General features: G+C 38.8%; 1 protein-coding gene across 4 annotated transcripts in view; it reads left to right on the plus strand.

Annotated features, from left to right (window-relative positions):
• The first annotated feature begins 6,582 nt into the window (after positions 1-6,582).
• The window catches only part of RGS7 (regulator of G-protein signaling 7), a 264,344-nt gene continuing 250,791 nt past the window's right edge, over positions 6,583-20,135 (plus strand). For 3 of the 4 annotated variants that reach the window (XM_009329150.1, XM_009329151.1, XM_009329152.1), the window contains exon 1: positions 6,583-6,687. In XM_009329150.1, the coding sequence (XP_009327425.1) occupies positions 6,610-6,687 (78 nt within the window). In that variant the 5' untranslated portion in view covers positions 6,583-6,609. The remainder of the gene's footprint in view (positions 6,688-20,135) is intronic. The other variant, XM_009329153.1, reaches the window with a different exon arrangement.

A 20,135-nucleotide genomic window follows, 5' to 3' on the forward strand; every position in this document is an offset into this window, starting at 1 on the left:
TTCCGCAGTAGTTGTACACTCCTGTGTGAGGTATGCAGCATCTGAAGATGTGGCTATTAACCTATAAATCTCTCATCTTTGCCTCTCAGGAGAGTGTCATATGTACCAAGTAATAAGAGATGCTGAGAGCAATACACCTTTATTTTAAATATTTTGTCTGAAGCAGAGACCAAGTGTCCCATTCCCCAAACTCTAGGTTCGTTCTGTGTCAATAATGTTTTTACACAAAATGGAAAAGCCTCTGCAAGAGCTGTTTTGGGACTTGGGAGACCAGCATTCAGAACCTTGCTTGAGTCAAGGATGTTGGTATGATAAGATCCAAATTTGACTCAAAACCCCATCTCTTTTTCTGGAGATTAGTTCTATTCCTACATGCTTGCTTGATTTCTGTAGTTGGTAACTTGAGTTGGTAACATAAGATCCGGAGTAGTTAATCCTGAGTCTTCCAGGCAGTTTTTAAGGAATACAGTGTAATATGTCTCATTTCTGTAAATGATCTCACTTTTTGAGGAAAGGAGGGTGTATAGCTGGTGTGGTAGTTCTTTCTGTGGAAAGAAAATTAATGTTGATCCATACTACTTGTGTATCAGATAGCTAATGTAACCTGTTTCTCTTTGACTGAGAAAGACTGCCCTCTTTTGGGTATAATTAGAACTGGCTTAATTGTCAAGACTGCAGTAAAAGTACTTGAGGTTGTTCTGCTTTGTAGAAGCTGTTGAATTTCCATGGATAGCTGTGGTGGGGCACCATATGGGTATCAAATTCTATGTAGCTGTGGATTTTCTATGACAGTAATAATGGACATTTTGAGTAGGGTATGAAATTAGTTGCATTAAAGTTTTAAATATATGCAAATTGTACTGTGTGATCTTTATGGTGTGTGTATGTATATATCTCATACTTTAAAAAAAAAAGATTATGGAAATGTGGGCTTTCCTTATTTCTTCTAATAATTTTCCATTCCTGTGAAATTATGTCTGTCCATGACTAACGCTTTTTTGTTGTTCTATCAGTTCAGAGGTTTTTTTGTTAAATCTAGATTGCTTTTTAGTTACCTCCTTCTTTTCTGTTTTAAAAGTCCTCTTTTTGTTGTTTTTTTAACTCTTGCCCTAACCAACAGAGTACAAATAGCTTTGATCGTCAGCATCATAAATTGACAAAGGTAATTAAAGTTTCAATAGGGTTGGCAGGTAGGTGACAAACCAAATGCCAAGGGCTTAAAAAAAGTGCCATGAAGGAAGCGGTGAAGTTTGTAAGTCAGTCCTGGGTTCAGTTCTAGCAAATATATACTGTAACCTGTAATCATCTGAATGACATTTGAAGACCTACTTTAAATGGATTGATTGCAATTCACTCCTGAAGGAGCAGGTGTTCAAATCTCATCAGAAAGGCCAAGGGTTGGGCCTGGAATCACTAGCTACCAATTCAGAGCCTGGCACTGAAACGCTTGTGGTTCTGTAAGGTCACAAATATATCAGTTCAATTAAAGTAGATGGACTGTCTCTGTGCTTAACCAGGCTAGTGGAAAAAAATCTGGGTTTTACACTTTAAGGTAGCACAGTATTAACTCATGTCAATGTTTAGAGCCTAGTTAACTAGAATGTTTGTGTTATTTTAGTAAATTTGAATGTGATTGTTTATAACGTTGTAATGTTTTAAAGACTTGGTCATGGAACAAGATCATGCTGTGCTAAGAGTTCGCACAACATGTCTTTACTTCAAGAAACATTCAGTCTAGGCATAAGACAAGAGATAAATTGATGGATATAGGCAGCATGCTGACATAATGCTACAGCATTGGTCCACAGGACAGACAACAAAATTCCTGCTCTTTCACAACCGGGTAGATTGTCATATATATCCTGACATAATATTTTGACTTAAAGATGCCTGTGTGTTATCTGTACCGTGTGCATATGATGTTACTGGAATACTTGAGTTGTATTGACAATGCAAACTAAACACAGAAAATGTAGTCACCACCTTGCTAAATCATGTGTGCTTTATTGCCTTGTTAGATAAAGCTGCCCCTTGGCAGCTTTTCCCATCATCTTTGTTTTATTAATGAGTAGTTTTGCCTTGCATTTTGAAACAGGCCATTCCTCTTCTGGCAGGCCATGCTTTCTGGGGATGCTAATGCTGTTGTGTGTAAGTGATGACTCTCAACATGGGAAAGATGTGTAAGTAATTTATGAATTAAAGCCTTTTATAGGCTATTGAACAAACACATCCAACTGCATTAGAATGAGATTATCCAGTTATGTGTTTTTAAAAGAAATTCTTTTCTTTTTACTTGCATTTATGGAAGTAGTCCAGCCCAGGGTCTCTTTCACCACAAAATGGTGACAAACAGGAAATTCTGTTGGGTTGTTTCTGGTCTTCTGTTTAACCCTTTCAGGGTTTAGAGCTTCTATTTCATTTTGATAGTGGACATGCTGGTGAAGTGGAAAAATTTTTGGTGTGCTTCAGCGCAGCAAGTCTAGTTATGAGACACATCACTGGGATGTTTGAGTTATTCCTCTGGTTCTGAGGACAAGATTAAAGACTGTGTGTGAAATACAGTTCCTTTTGACGTTACTAGACAAACACCTATTGACTTCAGTAGGTCCAAGTCATTGCTCTGTCTACATACGTGCTTTAGAACTTCATTTATGATAATGAAATTTGGTTATTTTCAAAGAAAATACATAAACCTCGCCTAACTAGTATAGCATTTTGTATTTTACCTTATTTGTGAAATTAATCAGTCTGATTAAAGCAAAATTAAAGCAAAGGGAAGATTAGAGGCAGTATAGCCAAAATCTAACTCAGCCGGGCATACCTCTGCCTTTTGTTTTGAAGAGATTCTCAGAAAATAAAAGCTTGGAAATGTTGCTGCCTAATTAGTCAGCTTTGTTGGGGAGTTTTTCAAAGACACATAACCCCTGCCAAAATCCATTTGCTGAATAGATTATCGTAGATAGGTAGATTGGCGTCATCTTGTAAACAACTTCATGTATGTAGTCCAAGAATTGCAGTACAAAAGGGTTTCATTTTCTCTGTTTTTTTTTTTTTTTTTGCTTGGATTAGTAACAAGATGAGGCAGAGTAAGAAAACAAATGTATGACTTTATTGGAAACCTGCTAATGTTTGATTTTTATGTCCTTTAACACAATTACTATGTTAACTGTTGGCTGGCAGAACAAATGGAAGGAATATGTGTATTATCAATACTTTTAATGATTTTCCTCCTATCCCTCTTTTAGGGTAAAATTGCATTTAAAGCATATTTTGTGCAGTTCCCATTTTTACTCTCAAAAAGAAATTTAAACACCAGTCTGATAAATAAGACTTTGAGTTTATTTTGATGCCATACAACCACAAGGGTGTCACTTGTGTTCTTAACAGATCTTGGGAGGCATTTCCCTTGACTTCCAGTGCACCTGTCAGTCTTACATAGTCAAATGTGTGAGTTCGGAACACTGTAGTGCTGCTCATTTAGGGCGTCTGTGTGAAAGTTAGGGAATTATAGACTGAGATCTTCATTGCTGGTACCCATTTCTCAACTGTGGATTGGACTGAATCACAGGGTCTGTGGGAAGATTAATATTTTGATTCAGATTTCATTGCTTAGCCTCATCAAGATGCTATTGTACGTCAAGTGGATTTTAATGGGAAACAAATCTTTTCTCAGTTCTGTTTATTCTTTAATTTCATAATTTTCTCTGCCCACTATTTTCACCATTGATACTTCTTCACTTTCCTCTTGTGCTGTTGAATTCTTTCACTTGTGTTGATCTCTTCCATCTCAAAACTCCAGATTTCTCTCTTGTCCACACCGTTTGTTTCCACGTTGCCTTTTCCTTGTGACATACTAAATTATTTTCCTCTGTAAAAGTCGAGACATACAGTGTCTGTCTGCTACAGAGCTCCTTTCCTGTGCTGCCAATATATCTCACTGAACTGAGTTGTTGATTCTTATTCTGTGTCGTTTCACCTTTTACTACTTCTCTCTCTGAAGAACATTCCTATTCATGTTGGAGGTATCTTTCTTTACTCTGGTGTTCATTCTAGGACAATTATTAAACCCGTATCTTCCTTTCCTCAGCTCTCCAAGAAGTCCAGATCAGCCCTGTCCTTTCTCCTTTATTTTGTTGTGGCCACTGTGACTCCCTGTTGTTGCTTTAGCTAATTTGTCACATTCTCTGTTAAAGGATCTGAAGGCCTCTGCAAAGTTTGGAAGAGTAGTTAAAAGTAGTTGCAGTAGCTGAGAATAGCAGACTTCTAGCAGGATAGTGTTGATTTGAGTCTCTATGAGATGTGAGAAAGGTAGGAAAAGTAAGAGTGGAGATGATGCAGTATGTACGGAAACCTCTGTGCTTGAATTGTGTGATTTACCAGTGCACACTCCACAAGGTGCAGTGCACAGTAGATGACGACTTCTTTTGCAAGATCACCCTTGTAGTAAGAGTTACTGTTTCTAGAAAAGACACTTCCAAATGGGAATATCCCAAAGCTTAACCACTTAAGTATCATTGTGTTCTTGTGGATGTTAAGTTCTGGGCATTTCAACCCTTTTAGGAAATCAAAGAATTCTTGTCCATATGTGATGAGGAAGTAAGACTTACAGACCTGATCTTTTTCTTTTATCATGGCCAATGCTAAGCCTTTACAAATTAGGCAGTTGCCTGGGACGTAGCAAAACAGCCCTGAGGGTGTCCTGAGGTGTTCTCTGGGCCCCTTCCTATCCGGCTGGAACAGGCTTGCTCTCTGCTCTCTCCGTTCCCCCGCTCAGGGAGGTCTGCAGTGCCAACACGGAACAAGCTCTCCCTAGTTCTCACTGAAAAAAAATACATGAGGTGTCCAGCATAAGGCAGAGGAGCAGGCAGATTCCCTGTTGCTGTCGGTAGAGGAGTAAGGCGGCAGCGACACACTTTCCCCACCGGTGTCTTTCACCACCAACCCCCCCGCCTTCCTTCCCTATCCCATTAGCCCACATTCTCTTCCTGCCCAGCCCTCCAGTGCTGCCTAATTTCATTTACAGGGGCTGCTGCCAGATCTGCTGGCAGCTGCAGTTTCTTGAGGAGGAGGAGGAGGAGGAGGAGGAGGAGAGAAGAGAGCACGATCCAATTTTTGTAGTTGTGTTACCTAAAGGTTGAGCTGCCTGCTGTTTAATTGGACACTTGAGTAACTTAATGGTGATGGGGTGAGGTCATTCAATAAGCCTCCAGCTATGGACAATCATGTTTTTAGTAGAATTGGGGCGGGGACTGGTTTTTCGTGATTAAAGTACAGGGGTATTTTTAAAAAAAAAATAAAAAAAAATTCTGCAAATTTAAGAACTTAAGTGCAGGTGCTGAAGAAGGGGGTGCTCATACTCTAGGAACTGGAACAGAGAATCCCCAGGGGAAGGGAAGAGCCAGCTGCTGCCAACCCCTGGAGTTTTTGGCTTCTCAGACTGACCGCTATTGCAGCTGCGCTGTCTTGTCACTTCCCGTCGCACCCCTGAGCCCTCCCTAACAAACATTAGCCAACCTGAGTCCTGTAGCGAGAGGCTGGTCTCCCTTTTGTCTCGGCTTCCTCTCAGGTACAGCACTGCTCCTTGTAACCTCGCAGGTTCCTCCTAAGCCCCAGTGGGAGAGTGCTCATTCTTACCTCTTTGCTCACACCGGTTTTGGCCCCTAACACTTACTGGAGCCCCATCCTGTAAAGATGCGAGCCGGCGCCGTGGGCGAGGTGCAGTGAAGCTCGCACGCGAGAGGTCTGGGGGGTAGGGGAGGGCTTTGGAGGCAAATGTTTGGAGTAGAGCTCAGCCCTCCGGGCTCTCCGCAACCGCCGGTGTGGTCTCTAGATGGAGCACGTTCTTACACCTGCGTGCAAAGCCGGAGCTACGGCATGATCTGAGCTCTTGCTTAGTGCAGCTCCCGTGTGACCGGGGAGAGGGCGGGGAGGAGACGGGGCTGGCGGCGGAGCCGGTGTTTTGCAGTGAAGTACGATGGAAGTAGGTGAAAGCAACCGGAAAGGTTTTCTGGCTTATTTCTTCCTTTCCCCTCTGTCACCTGCATGCATCCCTCCCCCAGCATATGTGTAAGAGCACACGTGCTGGTGAATCAACGAGAAGTTTAAAGCGTCTGGTTTGCTTTTTGTGCGTTTGAGGGTTGTGAAAGTTGCTGTGGCCAGAGCCGTGAGGAGAGGGCACTACTGAATACACCGTCGTGGGCCGAGTCAATCTTCCCAAAACTGTGGTCTGGAAGGTGCGGAGTATCCCTTGGTGAAGTGTGTGCAGGGGAGGAGGAGTGCTTTGTGAGGAGACGTCTGCACGATATGGTGGTTAGCGGTATGTCAGGGAGCTATTCAGAGTGACAATTCATTAACGTCTAAATTAGATTAACATATTACATTCATTATTTACAGGCGAAAGAGAGTAATGACAGTGAATGGTGAATTAGCAGCTTTGCTCCAATGTAAATATCTGTTGGAGTAAGAGCATACATTGATTCTGCTAACATGTTGGTAGAAAGTCAGGTCCGTTAATCATCAGGGAAGGAAGGAGACCTGAGGTGTTGTCTTACTGAAACCACTTTTACCTTTTACAGTGCAACGTTCAAAAGCGGATCAAATTTGTGGGACATGGCACAAGGAAATAATTATGGGCAAAGCAGCAACGGGGTGGCTGATGAATCCCCAAACATGCTGGTGTACAGAAAGGTAAGCCTTTGTGTTTTTCAAGAGCTGAGGAAGGGACTTCAGGAAATGGTGAAGTCCTGGACTCTTGCCTAGCAAGTGAGGCCATTATTTTCGCTGTTTCTCTCCAATTTCATGAATAGATGCTGCTGCTGTGCTGTGTGTTGAATGGAGCAGTCTGATTTCAGAACACGATCACCTGCCACTAATTTGGAATGTTTTGTGTCTGTTGACATTTGTGCTGCCTAATGCGTAATAAATGGCACGTGCAAAGTAGATCTATATCCCAGGTACTACTACTGACTCCTGTTTTGAGAAATCACTGGATCTGTTGTTTTAAATGGTAAAATATGCACACGTGTCAACTTTGCGTCATGTTCAGAAACAGTTGGTTTTCAATTTGAAATACTCGATGTATTTCATTCACTTTCTGCATTGATACATATGATGTGTGATGGTGGTGATGTGCCAGAGACTGGAACATGTTTTGAGTTCAAGTGTTCCCTTGTAAAATCTATTTGTAAAATGAATTCATGTGTTTTAAAGCTAAATATTAACTGTATGATACAATATTTTGTATTTCTGTCTCTGGGCAAAGATTTTCAGAGTGCAGGGAAGTCAGAACCATTAACTTATTTCATATGAGGGGAAAAACTGATTAAAGATACTACTTATCTGCAATCACCACAACTTAAAAAAACCAAATGCATATACTCCAGGGATTCTCTCTGGGAAGGATTTCTAATGTAGTTATTCTAATAGCATCAATATACACATTTCCAGACATTGATCTCCAGTAGTGGGGCTTATTTAGCCACTGTGCTTTCACTTAAGTGACAGTAAATGCTTGGGGATTTTGAGATGCGTTTATACGCATTATTTTTTTTATAAAGCTTTAATTACATTTATCAAAAAAGAATAACAAAATAAATTCTAATAATAATGGAGAAAAAAACCTTTGCTGTCACAAACTGAAATACATAATTATGCAACTACTTGTTTATTCCTACAACACAGTGCTTTCTAACTTGTGTGTGGTTGTTTTTATCAGGTGGAAAAAAATCAATATTTTTACTTTTTTAGAGACATTGACTTTTCTTTTTGCAAGTCAACTGTAATAGAAAGCATCTGATATATACTCAGGTTAGTCTTTGATGTGAACTGAGGTATCATCAGTAACTGTGGTAAGTGTTCTTTTCCTAGAAATTGAAAAACAGTCTCAGATTGAAGTCTGATGCGCGCTTTTATCACTTCCTATTTTCAGATATGTTGCTGATTTCAGTTAGTTGGTCGTATTTGCTATTTTGAAAAATTAGACTCTTTTTACATAAGTGAATGAATTTATGAACTTACCCTTAGTTATCCATCTATGTTAGAATGCACATCTAGAAAAATACAGGGTTACTTTGCCATTAACACCACAGGTGTGTTTCAAAATGCAATTGTATGCATGAATTTATATGTGAAAATATGCTGCATATATTAAAAGCAATATACCAAAGCTTATATTGTTCTTTATAGGTTTTTGATCTTTATAAACAGAATCTTTCCACATTTGTGAGGTACTTCCATGCTGAGAAACAAGTCTTTTCTCAGCTTATTTAGTACACGGAGGGGGAACACAGAGAAACTGTTTCTTTTCTCCTGTGGTGACTTTGTCTGAGGAACTGGTCAAGCTTGTGACCCAGCATATGTAGTGTGACCTCATGCCAAAATTTAACATTGCCCCTGAGCAGTCTCCAGATTGAAACGGAACTGCTGAGGCAAGTGATGAGAATCCTGGTGATGCAGGGGAAATTTGAAAATGGGGAGCGGGGATAGGACACAAAACCTCAGGTGTATGCTCAGCAAATCAAAGCATCAAACACTTTTCAGTTCTCTGTAAATCGGCAGTAAAGGGGTGATATCAGTTCGTGTCTTCCAGCGTAGCAGTGGTCCTTCCCTTGTTGTCGCTAAAGTGCAAGCGGTGCACTGAGTATTAAACTTCCAAAGAATGCTGACCTTCTACAGCATTACCTGCCATATTTATTTTTGTGCATGTCAACTTATTTTGGTAGCATGCCGAATCAAAAGATCATTTAAGATTGCGCACACTGGTGTTAGAGTGCAGAGAGAAAACTTTGGCAGTATTCAAGGAATAGGCAACAAAACGATAGATAACTTTTTAAAAAGTCACCTGCCTTTTTCTGCAGTATGATATTGCTGTAATCAAATGTGTTATAAATTCTATGTCTAGAACATAAGAGGAGGATAGTTAGGTGCAAATCATTTCACTTCAGAATATATCATCTCTGAATATAATTCTTTAATAGCAACAACTAAATCACAGGATTCCTTATAATACATTTGAAAACACAATACTTCTCTGTCTGTCATTGTGTTGGAAATGAAAGCACTGTGCAGAGTGAACAAAGAACTAGATCTGCCAGCTTCATGAAGGACTCTCTTTTTTGGCCAACTGGAAAAGTATTAATAGTTGTTAAAAAAAAAAAGTAAATGTGCTATTGGCTGGCTTCAGAAGGAAACTGAATTTGAAGTCTTATATTTTGAATAACGTTGCTGAAATCCACAAATGTGGAAATGCTTTCTTCCAGTAGTTTATACAACATCAACACATGGAATAGCATGCATTTTGTGATATGTGTACCTGCAAGGAACAGATGGGACATCTCTTACTACTTGTGTTAATGAAGAACTAAAATTTGGCCATGCTGAATGAAGACGATTACTTTGGCTATAGAACACAATTTTGTAATCTGGTAATCCTGCTAGTCTGTCTAACTTTCAGACACAATCTGAACTAAGCATGTTCTAAACTACAAGGAGTTACAGCCCTGGGTTTCCTGAATCCTGATTCTGTCAGGAGCATTTTATAGAAAATTCTTTACAGAATGAAGTTCTGGTGTTTACAAATTCAGTACTTAGGCCTTGAATCTTTATAGAATCATTATTGAACTTTAAGTAAATCGCAAACTCCTGACAAGAAAGGCTGTTTTTCTACTTTTTAAAAATGTATTTGGTTTGTGATTAGTTACTTATTTGAAAGGTTGAAGACAGACAGATTATCAAATTGTAATCTAGAGTAATATAGAGTGTAGATAGCCTGTTATTCCCATAGTAGCTTGTATTCATAGACAAAAAAGGGTTTCATTGCATTTTGCTTTCAGATATGAAATATTTTTTTTAAAAAACAGCATAGGATAATTAAATATTCAACGCATACATAAATTAGAATTACTTATTTGAATCTATGATGGAAAAGACAGCAGCACAGATAAATAGTTCCTTATATCATTTTTACACTGCCTTTTAAGATGCTTGTGTCAGTATTTTTATGCCTTGGGGAATACTTTTTATTTTAATAGAATATCAGCTGCGTTATTCTTTTTGGCTATCAGCCTAATTATAAAGTAATGACATGTGACACATCGTTGGTACTGACATACCTTAGAAAAAGTCCTGAATTTTTCTGCTAGTAGCCTGAGGCAAACATGAAAAATGTAAAAACCCCTGCTTTTACTTCCTCTCCAGCAGAGTTCATTCTAGTCAGCAACTGAAAGAGATAAGACGCTAGAATCCATAGTATTTTAACATCACAAGTTGCTCATACAGAAATCTCGGATTTCAGCAATGCTAACTTACTGCTGCAAGCTAGGTCTTAAAGAGACTTGAGATGTAATATAAGGCCCATATTGTGCAGCTTTTCTGAGTTTCAGAGCCTGACCTGCCTTTTTTTTTTTTAATTTCATGCATGGCAGAAATAATTAAAAGAATAAGAGTTGTTTTTGGGGAACTTCCATTTTAGACCTACTGCTGGTCCCGCTAAACCTTTGTTTATCTTTCTGGTCTGTGCTTTGCTTACTTTTTTAGTCAAACATATGCTGCAAGGATTAGGAGTTCTAATTTGTAAGTTTAATGGTTATTGTATTGCTGTCTGAACTAGCTTAATTTGAGAGATGATAGCTTTATTTTGTAGCAATAAGATTAGCCTTGTCCGAATAGTAATATTCTTGTGACTGAGACTTTGATTCTCTACCTTCCTCACTGCCCCGAATGTTAAAATAGCTTTTGCCAAAGCTGATTAGAATTACTAACAGTTGGGGCTTTCAATGCTGTAACGAAGATAATGAGGTGTTTGTTCTGTTGTTGTGACAATCGTTGAAGGTCATATATGCCAGTACTCATGTATAGCAAGGGCTGAATTTGTAATCTCAAGCTACTTCTTAGTTCACCGTGATCTGATATTCTTCATAGAAACTATGCCTCCAAAGCATGATACTTAGCAAATATTTTTGTAAAGGAGCAACAGCCATGCAGTGGCAACATTTGAGGAAATAGTGACCACCATCTAATAACCATTCTCCTCTCCTCTGCTTGTACCAGAGATGACTTCCAGTGTAGTGTGCAGATAATACTGTGTTCTCATGTGGCTGTTAGCAACTGCTCCCTTAAAAAAGGTTGTTGGAAGAAAATGATATCACAGATAACTGTAGTCCTTAGAGCCTGCGAGACTAAGGAAGGACGTGGTAGGTGGGATTTGTCTAAGTGCTGTCACTCACTTTGATACGGGAAGAATTAGTCTGATACTATGCATTTCTGAATATGCCATCACAACCTATGGAGGCATCTTGCTCCCAGTGTAAACTACTGAGTTTGTTACTACATTGCAAATGCCAGGGTACTCTAAGATACTAGAGATAAGTGGGGTTTTGTGTTTTTTGTTGGTTTTTTTTTTAAATTGAATTACAGTATACCTCTACATTATGCAGTTTCTTCTTCCGAGAAGAAGAGTGGTACTGTTGTGAGTCTTGGATGCTGGTCTTGGTTTTATTCCAACACTCATCATTATAGAATTGACAGCAAAAGGTCCACATTTGTGGACCTCAGGAATTTCAGCTGTAGGAAGAACAGAATTTACCTGCCTATTCATTATGAATGTTACGAGGAGGATGATGTAGTTCCAGAGTAGTTAGTTGATAGTGAAGAAAACTATTACACAGGTAATATTTAGAGGGCAGGAACTTAATACTGAAGGACAGAAGTGTTGCTAGATGCTGTGGAGTGCCTTTCGTGTGGTGAGACTGCATGTTTCCCTGTACGCTGTCACCCTCGTGTTTTGTATCTACCCCCTGTGTAGTGATTCACTTTGATGCTGTATCCTCTCCTGGAATGGTTATTGTTAGTCCTAGGTGTAGCATGTACGTTTTGGCATCGTTTGTGATAAAAGCAGTGTAAAGGATTTGAATGTCTTCACAACTATACAGAACCACTGAAAATGCCAAGGAAACCTGATTAAAAATGTCTATCTGAGTCTGCAGGTGGCTAGATCTGCGAGAGGGGCACCTGCTCTGTATATTTGCTTTGGTGATTCCTGTTGGTATTTTCCATCCTTTCTGTTCTCCTCTTCCTTCCACTAGGTGTAGAAATGTGTCAAATGATATTGCAGTGAGAGGTTTACTGCTGCTTACTGTTCTGAGCTTGATGTACTCACATCACTGGCATTACTGTCAAATGCAAAAACCCCACAGAATTCTGTGCTACCATATTACTTCCTTTCTCCATCTGACACGGGCCATCTGAAAACTGTATGTGCCTGTTTTGGTTGTGCATTGCCATTTTCAGTTTCTCCGCTTCTTTCCTTTGGAGCAGTCTACATTTGTAGCTATGGAAACAATGGTGCTATTGATAGTGACGTGCAATACGGAGTCAGAAATTGTTTGTTTTGAAGTTTTGAGTTTTGTTTTCTTTTACTTCAGACTTAAAATATTCTTTGTGGACTGCAGGAATTTTTATAGTAACCTCTATCATATGATAACATTTGACAGATTCCCACCAAAGCTGATATGAACTATAACGAGGCCACATTAAAATACTTGCATGTAAATACAACTTGTTAAAATGTGGCTATTTTCCCAATTCAGGAATCACAAACCAATTGAAGCATAGTTGTAATTTTTAGTATAGGAAGCACTACACCAGCTTCTCCAAATCAGTTTGTAAAAGCTGCTAAAAGAGAAGAAATTGGGCTTATGAAGTCCATTTACAGATCTAAATCCCAGGTCAAGCGTAGAAAGAACAGAATAAAGTCACCAGCAGAATATGTTTGTTTCTTTACATGCTATAAAACTTTCCAGACAAAGTGTTGGGGAAAGGTAAAGACTGCAGATATATAATAATATAGAGTGTGAACAATAGCTGGCTTTCAAGTATATCTCTAAAAAAAATAAAGCTTTTACAAAAGAGATGCATGTAATTATTCTCTGTGTTACATGTGGGTAAACTGAGGCATGACAGTGACATGTCAGAGCAGTGGAAAAGCTAAAAATCCTTTTTTTGGTAAAATAGAGCAAACTATTTTCTACAGAAGAGGGAGCTATTAGGGCTGAGCTTGCAAAATACTAACGGGAATGGCTTCTATTATTCCTTTTTTTTTTTTAATGGAAACAGATTGCAGTAGTAGGGGGAAGAAGTTGGAAATGTAGGATGGTACCTTTTGTTGACTTTGGTCAAGGCAAGAAAAGCCTGGATTTTAATAGTGGTAATATGAACCTTACAAAAATGAATAAGGGAAGAAAACTTTGAGGGTGGGATTAGTAGTAGTAGGAGATTGACCACTTTAGGAAAACATCTTCAAATGAAACTTTGAGATGATGGTGCAGTAAAGAAAAAGTACATGTACAATTTTCCATGGTGAAGGGATCAGACGACAAATTTGATTTTTGGTCTTGATTGCCACCAGCTATAAAAAAAGTTGGAGATTAAAAGGTTGAGCTAGTTATTAAAGTACATGTTGGTTATAAGATTAACTGGAATAGATAGAGCGGGAATGAGGTTGGCTGGGAAGCCACAGGGGACATTAGTCCTTGGAGCGGAACTGTCTGAGAAGCAGAGTTGAGAACTGTAGCTTCATCTGGAGAGTGAGAAGTGCCTGGGGTTAGTGCAGGAGAGCAGGCTGGCCAAGAAATAGAGCTGTAGGAACAGATATAGGAACATCTCATGAAGCTGTTGTAACTGTCAGTGAAGCTTTTACTAGATAACATACAGAGTTCTTAACTGACAGGGATGGGACCTTGGCATTTGGACTATTTGGCCTCCCAAAATTTGGGGCCTGTTATGTGCTCGTGTGTGTGTATATCTGTTTGAAAGCTTCCTTTGTCAGATGCTGCTATGGATCTCTCTCAATTCATCTGTAACGCTCTGTGTATCTCTGTGAGAAGACACAGAGATGTCCTGAGATTCAGAGAAGTTGCTTTGTCTGTGAAGGTGATCAGGGCATCAAAAGCCAGAGATATCACTCTTGCTTTTTCTTACTGTTGTTACCTGCTCTTCCTTCAAATATACTTCTGGCTAAAAGTTTATTGCTGATGAATAGGAACTGGAGAGGTGACACCGTAATGTATGTTTTATCCATATTTTTCCAACGAAGATGCCTTTTTTTCAAGATTTTTATAATTGTGCTATTTCTACTCAATTGAGGACATCTTTAATAGCCATTAAATGAAATTTGAAGTGTATTAGATCCACAGTGTCATTCAAATGAGAAATCCTTTTGGGGAAGTCTCTGAGAATTTATCATGTTATATTCATATGAAAGATGTGCAGGTTTAATTCTGAAAAACCTTAAGAAGAGCCGAATACACCCCAAGGACCATACAGATAGAAATTTATCCATCACAGTGAAATCATCATTCTCCTGGCATTCTTGTACAGTTTTTACCGAAACCGAGTAAAATGGGAATTTTGAAGCTGTATTAACTCTTATGCATTGTTTCTGCTGGAGGTGTGTTTGCTTTCTTCTTCCTTTGACCTGGGCTGAATCCTGTTGGACTGACATAGTGTGACGTTCTAGGGAAGAAGAATTGTGCCACAGAGGAAGAGATAGCAAACACAGAGGATCTCTTCACAACACAGTTCAGATGTACAAGGGTTATCCAGCTGAAAGTGAAAATTGCTCCCTATAACACCAAAGGATTTTTTTTTCTTTCCGTTCCAGTTATTCTTGATGACGTAGATGGTTGTATAATGTGAATGTACATGTAGGTACACGCATATGCATTTATAGTGTTTCAGTAGTCTAATCTAACAAACGGATTGGCAGTTATAAATATCCTCCCAGCAGTGCAGAGTCTTGCTGCTGTGGGACAAGCAGTGGCAGTGGGGTGGGTCTGCTTTCGTGATAGAGTCTGTGGGGTCAGGACTCTTACTGGCATGTCGCTTTTGTGTCCATTATGCTTTTGTGACCGTTCTTCGTTGTTGATTAAATAGCAATCCACACTAAAAAAAAGAAAATACACATGCAAGCCCCCATGGAAGTTATTTTTGGAAGGAATATTATGCCAGCCAGGTCCACTTTTATTGTAATCTGATTATTGATTCATGAACTGATCATAATTGAATAAACATGAACAAAAGGTTGTATTAGAGGGCATTTAAATATAGAATAGTTTTTGACAATATCTCATGTATATGGTGTAACACTATTGTACTTTTGTCTTCCACGTTGTAAAAATGAATTGCACTGAAGTATTTTGCATAGCTGTTATTTAAAAGCACCCTAAATTCTGGTGGAAAACCACAGTTTTTCTGATCTACTTTTATATCAGGATGAATAAGCAGTTTACTGAATGCCTTTTGAAAAAAAGACATATTAGTGCTTCTTAACACCTACACTTCTCTGAACTACAGACTGTAAGAGGTATTAATCTTCTGTGAGCTGGATTCTGCCTTCAGATGTAGATTCACGGCATCTCTTGATATCAGCAGGAGCCATACAATTGCATTTGTTATAGAATCAATGTCAACAAGAAGAATGACAAAGCTTAATAATAAACCCTCAAAATTTCACGAACTTGAGGCAGGTATTTTATGATAAGAATTCTCTTTACGTTGTGCACTTTTGTCTGTATGAAGGAGAAAATATAGAACATTTCATGGCTGCACCACAAAATCCCTGATGTTAGCATGTTTAGTGCTGCAGGCATGTAAGTGTGATGTGATTCTGAAGAATAAGTTCAAAATTATAAAACAGGGTGGCTTCTTAGTAGCAAATGGAAAACTTAGTGTATGAATAATGCTATCATCAGGGCTAAATACTAAGATTTCTGTATGTCTTAAATAGTTTATTTCAGCTGTGTGATCTGAAAAATAGGTGGTCTGCAGTATAGTTAAACTCAGTGAAATTCTGTGAAGATTGACTGTTTACTTTGTACAGAGTACCTTAAATTTATCAAAGTACTGCCTTAGATGGTAAAGTACTACGGTCATAGGAATGCAGTTTTAGACAATTAGAATACTATAAACAACAAGAGTTCTAGCCAGCTGCTCACAGTATTACTAGCTTTCAAATGTCTCAGTTTTTTTAAGTTACTAAGCAACGACAAATCTCATTCAAGTCACTAGGAGCTAAAGGTTTTTAGTACCTTTTCATAAATCATGGCTCTTACTCTGTGGAATCATCACACTACCTGAATGAAATATTTAGATTCTGGCTCCTGTGGTCTGGAGGGAACACCAGTGTCCGTCAGAGTAGATGAGCCATACTAATGCCCAGTAAAGGTAATGCATTGGTTTGGTTTCCAAGAGAGAGGAGAAATACCTTTGGCTTCTTTAAGACAGGGAAAAATGATATAGTGCTTTATCTGTGCTCATTTCTTAACCTGTAGTACAAGAATAGTATCTCTACTATAGGAAAATCTTTTCAAAGTTTAAGCAACTGTTCTGTTCTACAGACAGTTGTGACCTGAAGCACTTAGGTTCATTTATAGTGGAAAAAAAGTAGTTCTGATCTTGCTTTCTCTTTATCATCAACTCCCCTTCTATAGCATTACTTTTGGATGTTGAAGTTCATGTTCAGCTGTTTACTAAACACACTGTCCTGTTCTTATATTGAGGTAGTGTTTGTATCTCGTTTTGAGGTACATTCAGAAGTAGTGTGTGGACATGTTCTATTTATATAGTTGTGTTTGTATTTATCTGTGTTGAGGCATCTGTAGCTGTCATGCCATTAACCTTTTAACAGAAACTTTGGTACATAGTTGGTCAGGCAGGCCATAGCCAATGCTGTTGTCTCTGGGATTCTTTTGGTTTGCATTTTTTTCTGTCTAGAAACTGAGGGCTAACTTTGATTCCAGGACACTGGACCTGACAATCCTTTCTAGTTCCGTATTCCAACGTTCAGGAGGTCTCACTTTAAACTATGGAAAATAAGACATTATTGGTGTAAACATGTAACCATGGATTGCTTCTGACGGTTCTACCTTTCCTTCCAACTCACTGATGTCTGTTATCTAAATGAAGACAAATACAGATGCTGAGATGTCAGTTTATGTTGTCTGGAAGGGTGTTAGCACAGGACTTTAACTTGCCATGCTTTTTTTTTTTTTTTTTTTAATGTATTGAAGAGCTATACTTCTTTCTTCCCCTTCAAACAGGAATTCTACCCTTTGTGTCCTGTGAAGTAGTTTCTCTAAGTAGATCATTTTATGGGGCTTATTCTTCGTCACTCTGGGCAATATTAAAGGACATGGAGTAGGTTCAAGGACAAAACGCTGCATGTGAGGCACTGAAAGAAAAATATTTACCATCACATCATTCTGTCACTTGCAATATGTTTGTCTTCATGTGAGCCGTACCACCAATTGCTCCGTCTGGCGAATACAGCAAGATAAGCAGGGTTGACCGAGACCACCAGGCTCGTGCAGGTGCTTCTGGAAATGGTGCCAGAGATTCACTAGGTGGTGCTCTTCCCCCTGGGTAGTGAACAAACATCCACAGGGATGCTGAGAGGGTTTCCCTTGAGGAGGGAATAAATGCTGGTCTCATAAACAGTGTCTTCCATGCTAGGTGTTGATGTTGGTGTCCTGGTCAAATTGTTGATCAAGTCTTTTGATGGTGGTTTTAATTCATTGATGCTTGTTCTGCATCATTCAACACCCATCTGCAGGCGGGAAGCCTCTACTGTCATCATGTGTTTATTAGCCAGCCTAAACACTGCTGTTTGTTGCCTGCACTCGTGTTACACAAAGGAGGCTGCTGGGCTTTGCATTCTGTTGGCAAACTGAAAAGATAATTTCTATGCATAAAATTTACAATCTAAGTACAAAACAAAGAGGTGGCAAAGTGATTTGGGGAGACTAGTCAGAAGAGGCTGAGACTAGGTGATTTCCATTTTTTCCCTCAATGCATGGAATGGTTTTTGCATCACCTTCAGAATAGTATTTGAGGATCACCAAAATGGAAGTGAAGCTTGCTACAAATTCACAATCGTTCACACAATTTGGTCCAAATGTCATTGTTTTTGGTCTTCATTATCTTGACAGGCCTTAGCAAGAGGAAATATGTTTCTGTATGTTCTCACTTTTCTCCCTTATCCCACCTTTTTGACCTTTTCATATAATCCATATAGACAGGGTAAATGGATTTTAGCTGAGTAGTCCACAGCTGACGTGAATATATTAGCATCAATTTAAGTTTTAGCCATACTGTTGGTTACCTTTAAATATTTTTGTCTTATTCTTTTTGCAAGCTATCTTGAATAGTACTTACAAGATGGACTGCTTACATGCTTATGTATTAGCCAGTTAGACTTCAGAGTATTACTAGAAATGTTCAGTGTGCTGTGTTATTGCATTGTTAGCAATACTTTCTTGAACATTTGAAGCATGTAGTAGATGCAGTTGAGGGGGAAAATGCCCCCTCCATTTTTTTTTTTTTTTTTTTAGCTAAGCTAAGTTCTTTCCTATTTACCTTGTAGAAGTAGAGGTGAAATTTTACTTTATTTATGTGGCCCTAAGTGCAGAGTAACTGCTGTTCTCTCTCGGGTTATTAAGGTTAATTCCTTGAAAAGTAGTACCATATGGTTCCTGTGTCAGTGAAATGCTACAGAAGTTCTTACGCAGTGGTGTCCTGGTGGTAGCGTGCTAGAGGTGTGAATTCCAGCTTTTTTCCACTGAAGTAGGCTATATTGTAAAATGAATTAGATGAAACATTATGTTTTGTTTATATTTTCCATTTTCCCTTCAAAGCAAGTAAATGTAATGATGACTTTTGAATGAATTGCCCTTCTGCAAGCTAAATAAGTTTTCATAATTGACATATCAATTGTAACATTAACTATTAATGCAGTGAATGACTTCTGACAAGTGAGAATAAATGAGATAATAGTCATTAGCCAGCGTAACACCTTTTTCCAGAAGGAAGAGATGGACGGTGTCTTGAGGATACAATCTGCATTAGAACGCAGTGGAAAAGCAGTGGCAGATAGCATGTTATACTGAAATGCAACAGTAGCCATACTTTTTGCTAATGCTAGGGTGATTTGTGGTGAGTGGTCTGTTACATCACTCTTCTAATCTGTCAGATCTCAGCTGATTGCTTCCCTTTAAGACTGAATGTGGTCATGCAGAAGGAGACTCTGAGTGTGAGAGAAGGAAAGTTGAGTCTAGGTTGCGCTGCTGAATGGTTTTGAATAAATCACTCCATATCAAGCAAGCTGAAAGGTGTACAGGCACTTTGTGCTTAACTCCTTAGGATGCAGATAAGTAAGAGGTAGGTATTATTTTAAATAATACATGAAACAGCATTTATCTTAAAAGTAAACAACCCCTCCCCACTTCTCTGAGTAGGAAGATTGGAACTGCAGAAACTCTTCATTTGTGCAGTACTGTAAAAACTGTAAATTCCTCATGGCTGGAGAATTCTTGTAATATTACCAGAATGTGGTTTGCTTAAGAGCAAGGAGAGTATCTAAAATCAAGTATTGCATTTAGAAAATTGGGCAGTGGGAACATGGATATGAATCATAATTCTGCTGTCCTGTTTGACAAAATGGTAGTAATTTTGTGCCTCTGTTTCCCATTTGCAATTTGGAGATAATTCAGATGGATTATGAAGAGACACTGAAGATAAGATTAATTATATTTTTGGACAGTGTATAGTATAGTGATGGCAGTATTGCAATAACGAGTATTGCCTTATTTTTCTGATACACCTTTTTTCCAGTTGTTTTTCACAATTCCACTATGATTCATTACAGATCTAAGCTTTGGCTTTCTGACTAATAGATTTTGTATCCCTTTTGAGTGAGGTTTCATCAGCCTGGAGAAGTTGGTCTGACTCCCAGTGGACTGTTAAGTGGAGATACAGTGGCTAAATCCCCACACGGTGTGCTGATAGTATACTTTCTAGAGTCATTGCTTCTGTTTCTTTACCTGCTTCGAATTCTTCAGTGAGTGATGACAGAGGGAAAGGAGATGTACATGACCTTCAGTACAGGCCCATCTGTGAAGACCAGATGGCATCTGTAACAATTTTTCCAATGATTTGGTTATTTTCCCTTCCATTTCCTGTAAATTGTCTAGGGGAAACTCATGTGCTGAAACAAGCAAGAATAATGGAAGTGCTGACCTTTATTGACGGAATGGCATTTTGTGCTTTCTAACCACTACAGCCTAATCTCACTTCTCTAATGCCTA

Source organism: Pygoscelis adeliae, unplaced genomic scaffold (assembly GCF_000699105.1).
Source record: "Pygoscelis adeliae isolate BGI_AS28 unplaced genomic scaffold, ASM69910v1 Scaffold77, whole genome shotgun sequence".
NCBI classification, from domain to species: domain Eukaryota; kingdom Metazoa; phylum Chordata; class Aves; order Sphenisciformes; family Spheniscidae; genus Pygoscelis; species Pygoscelis adeliae.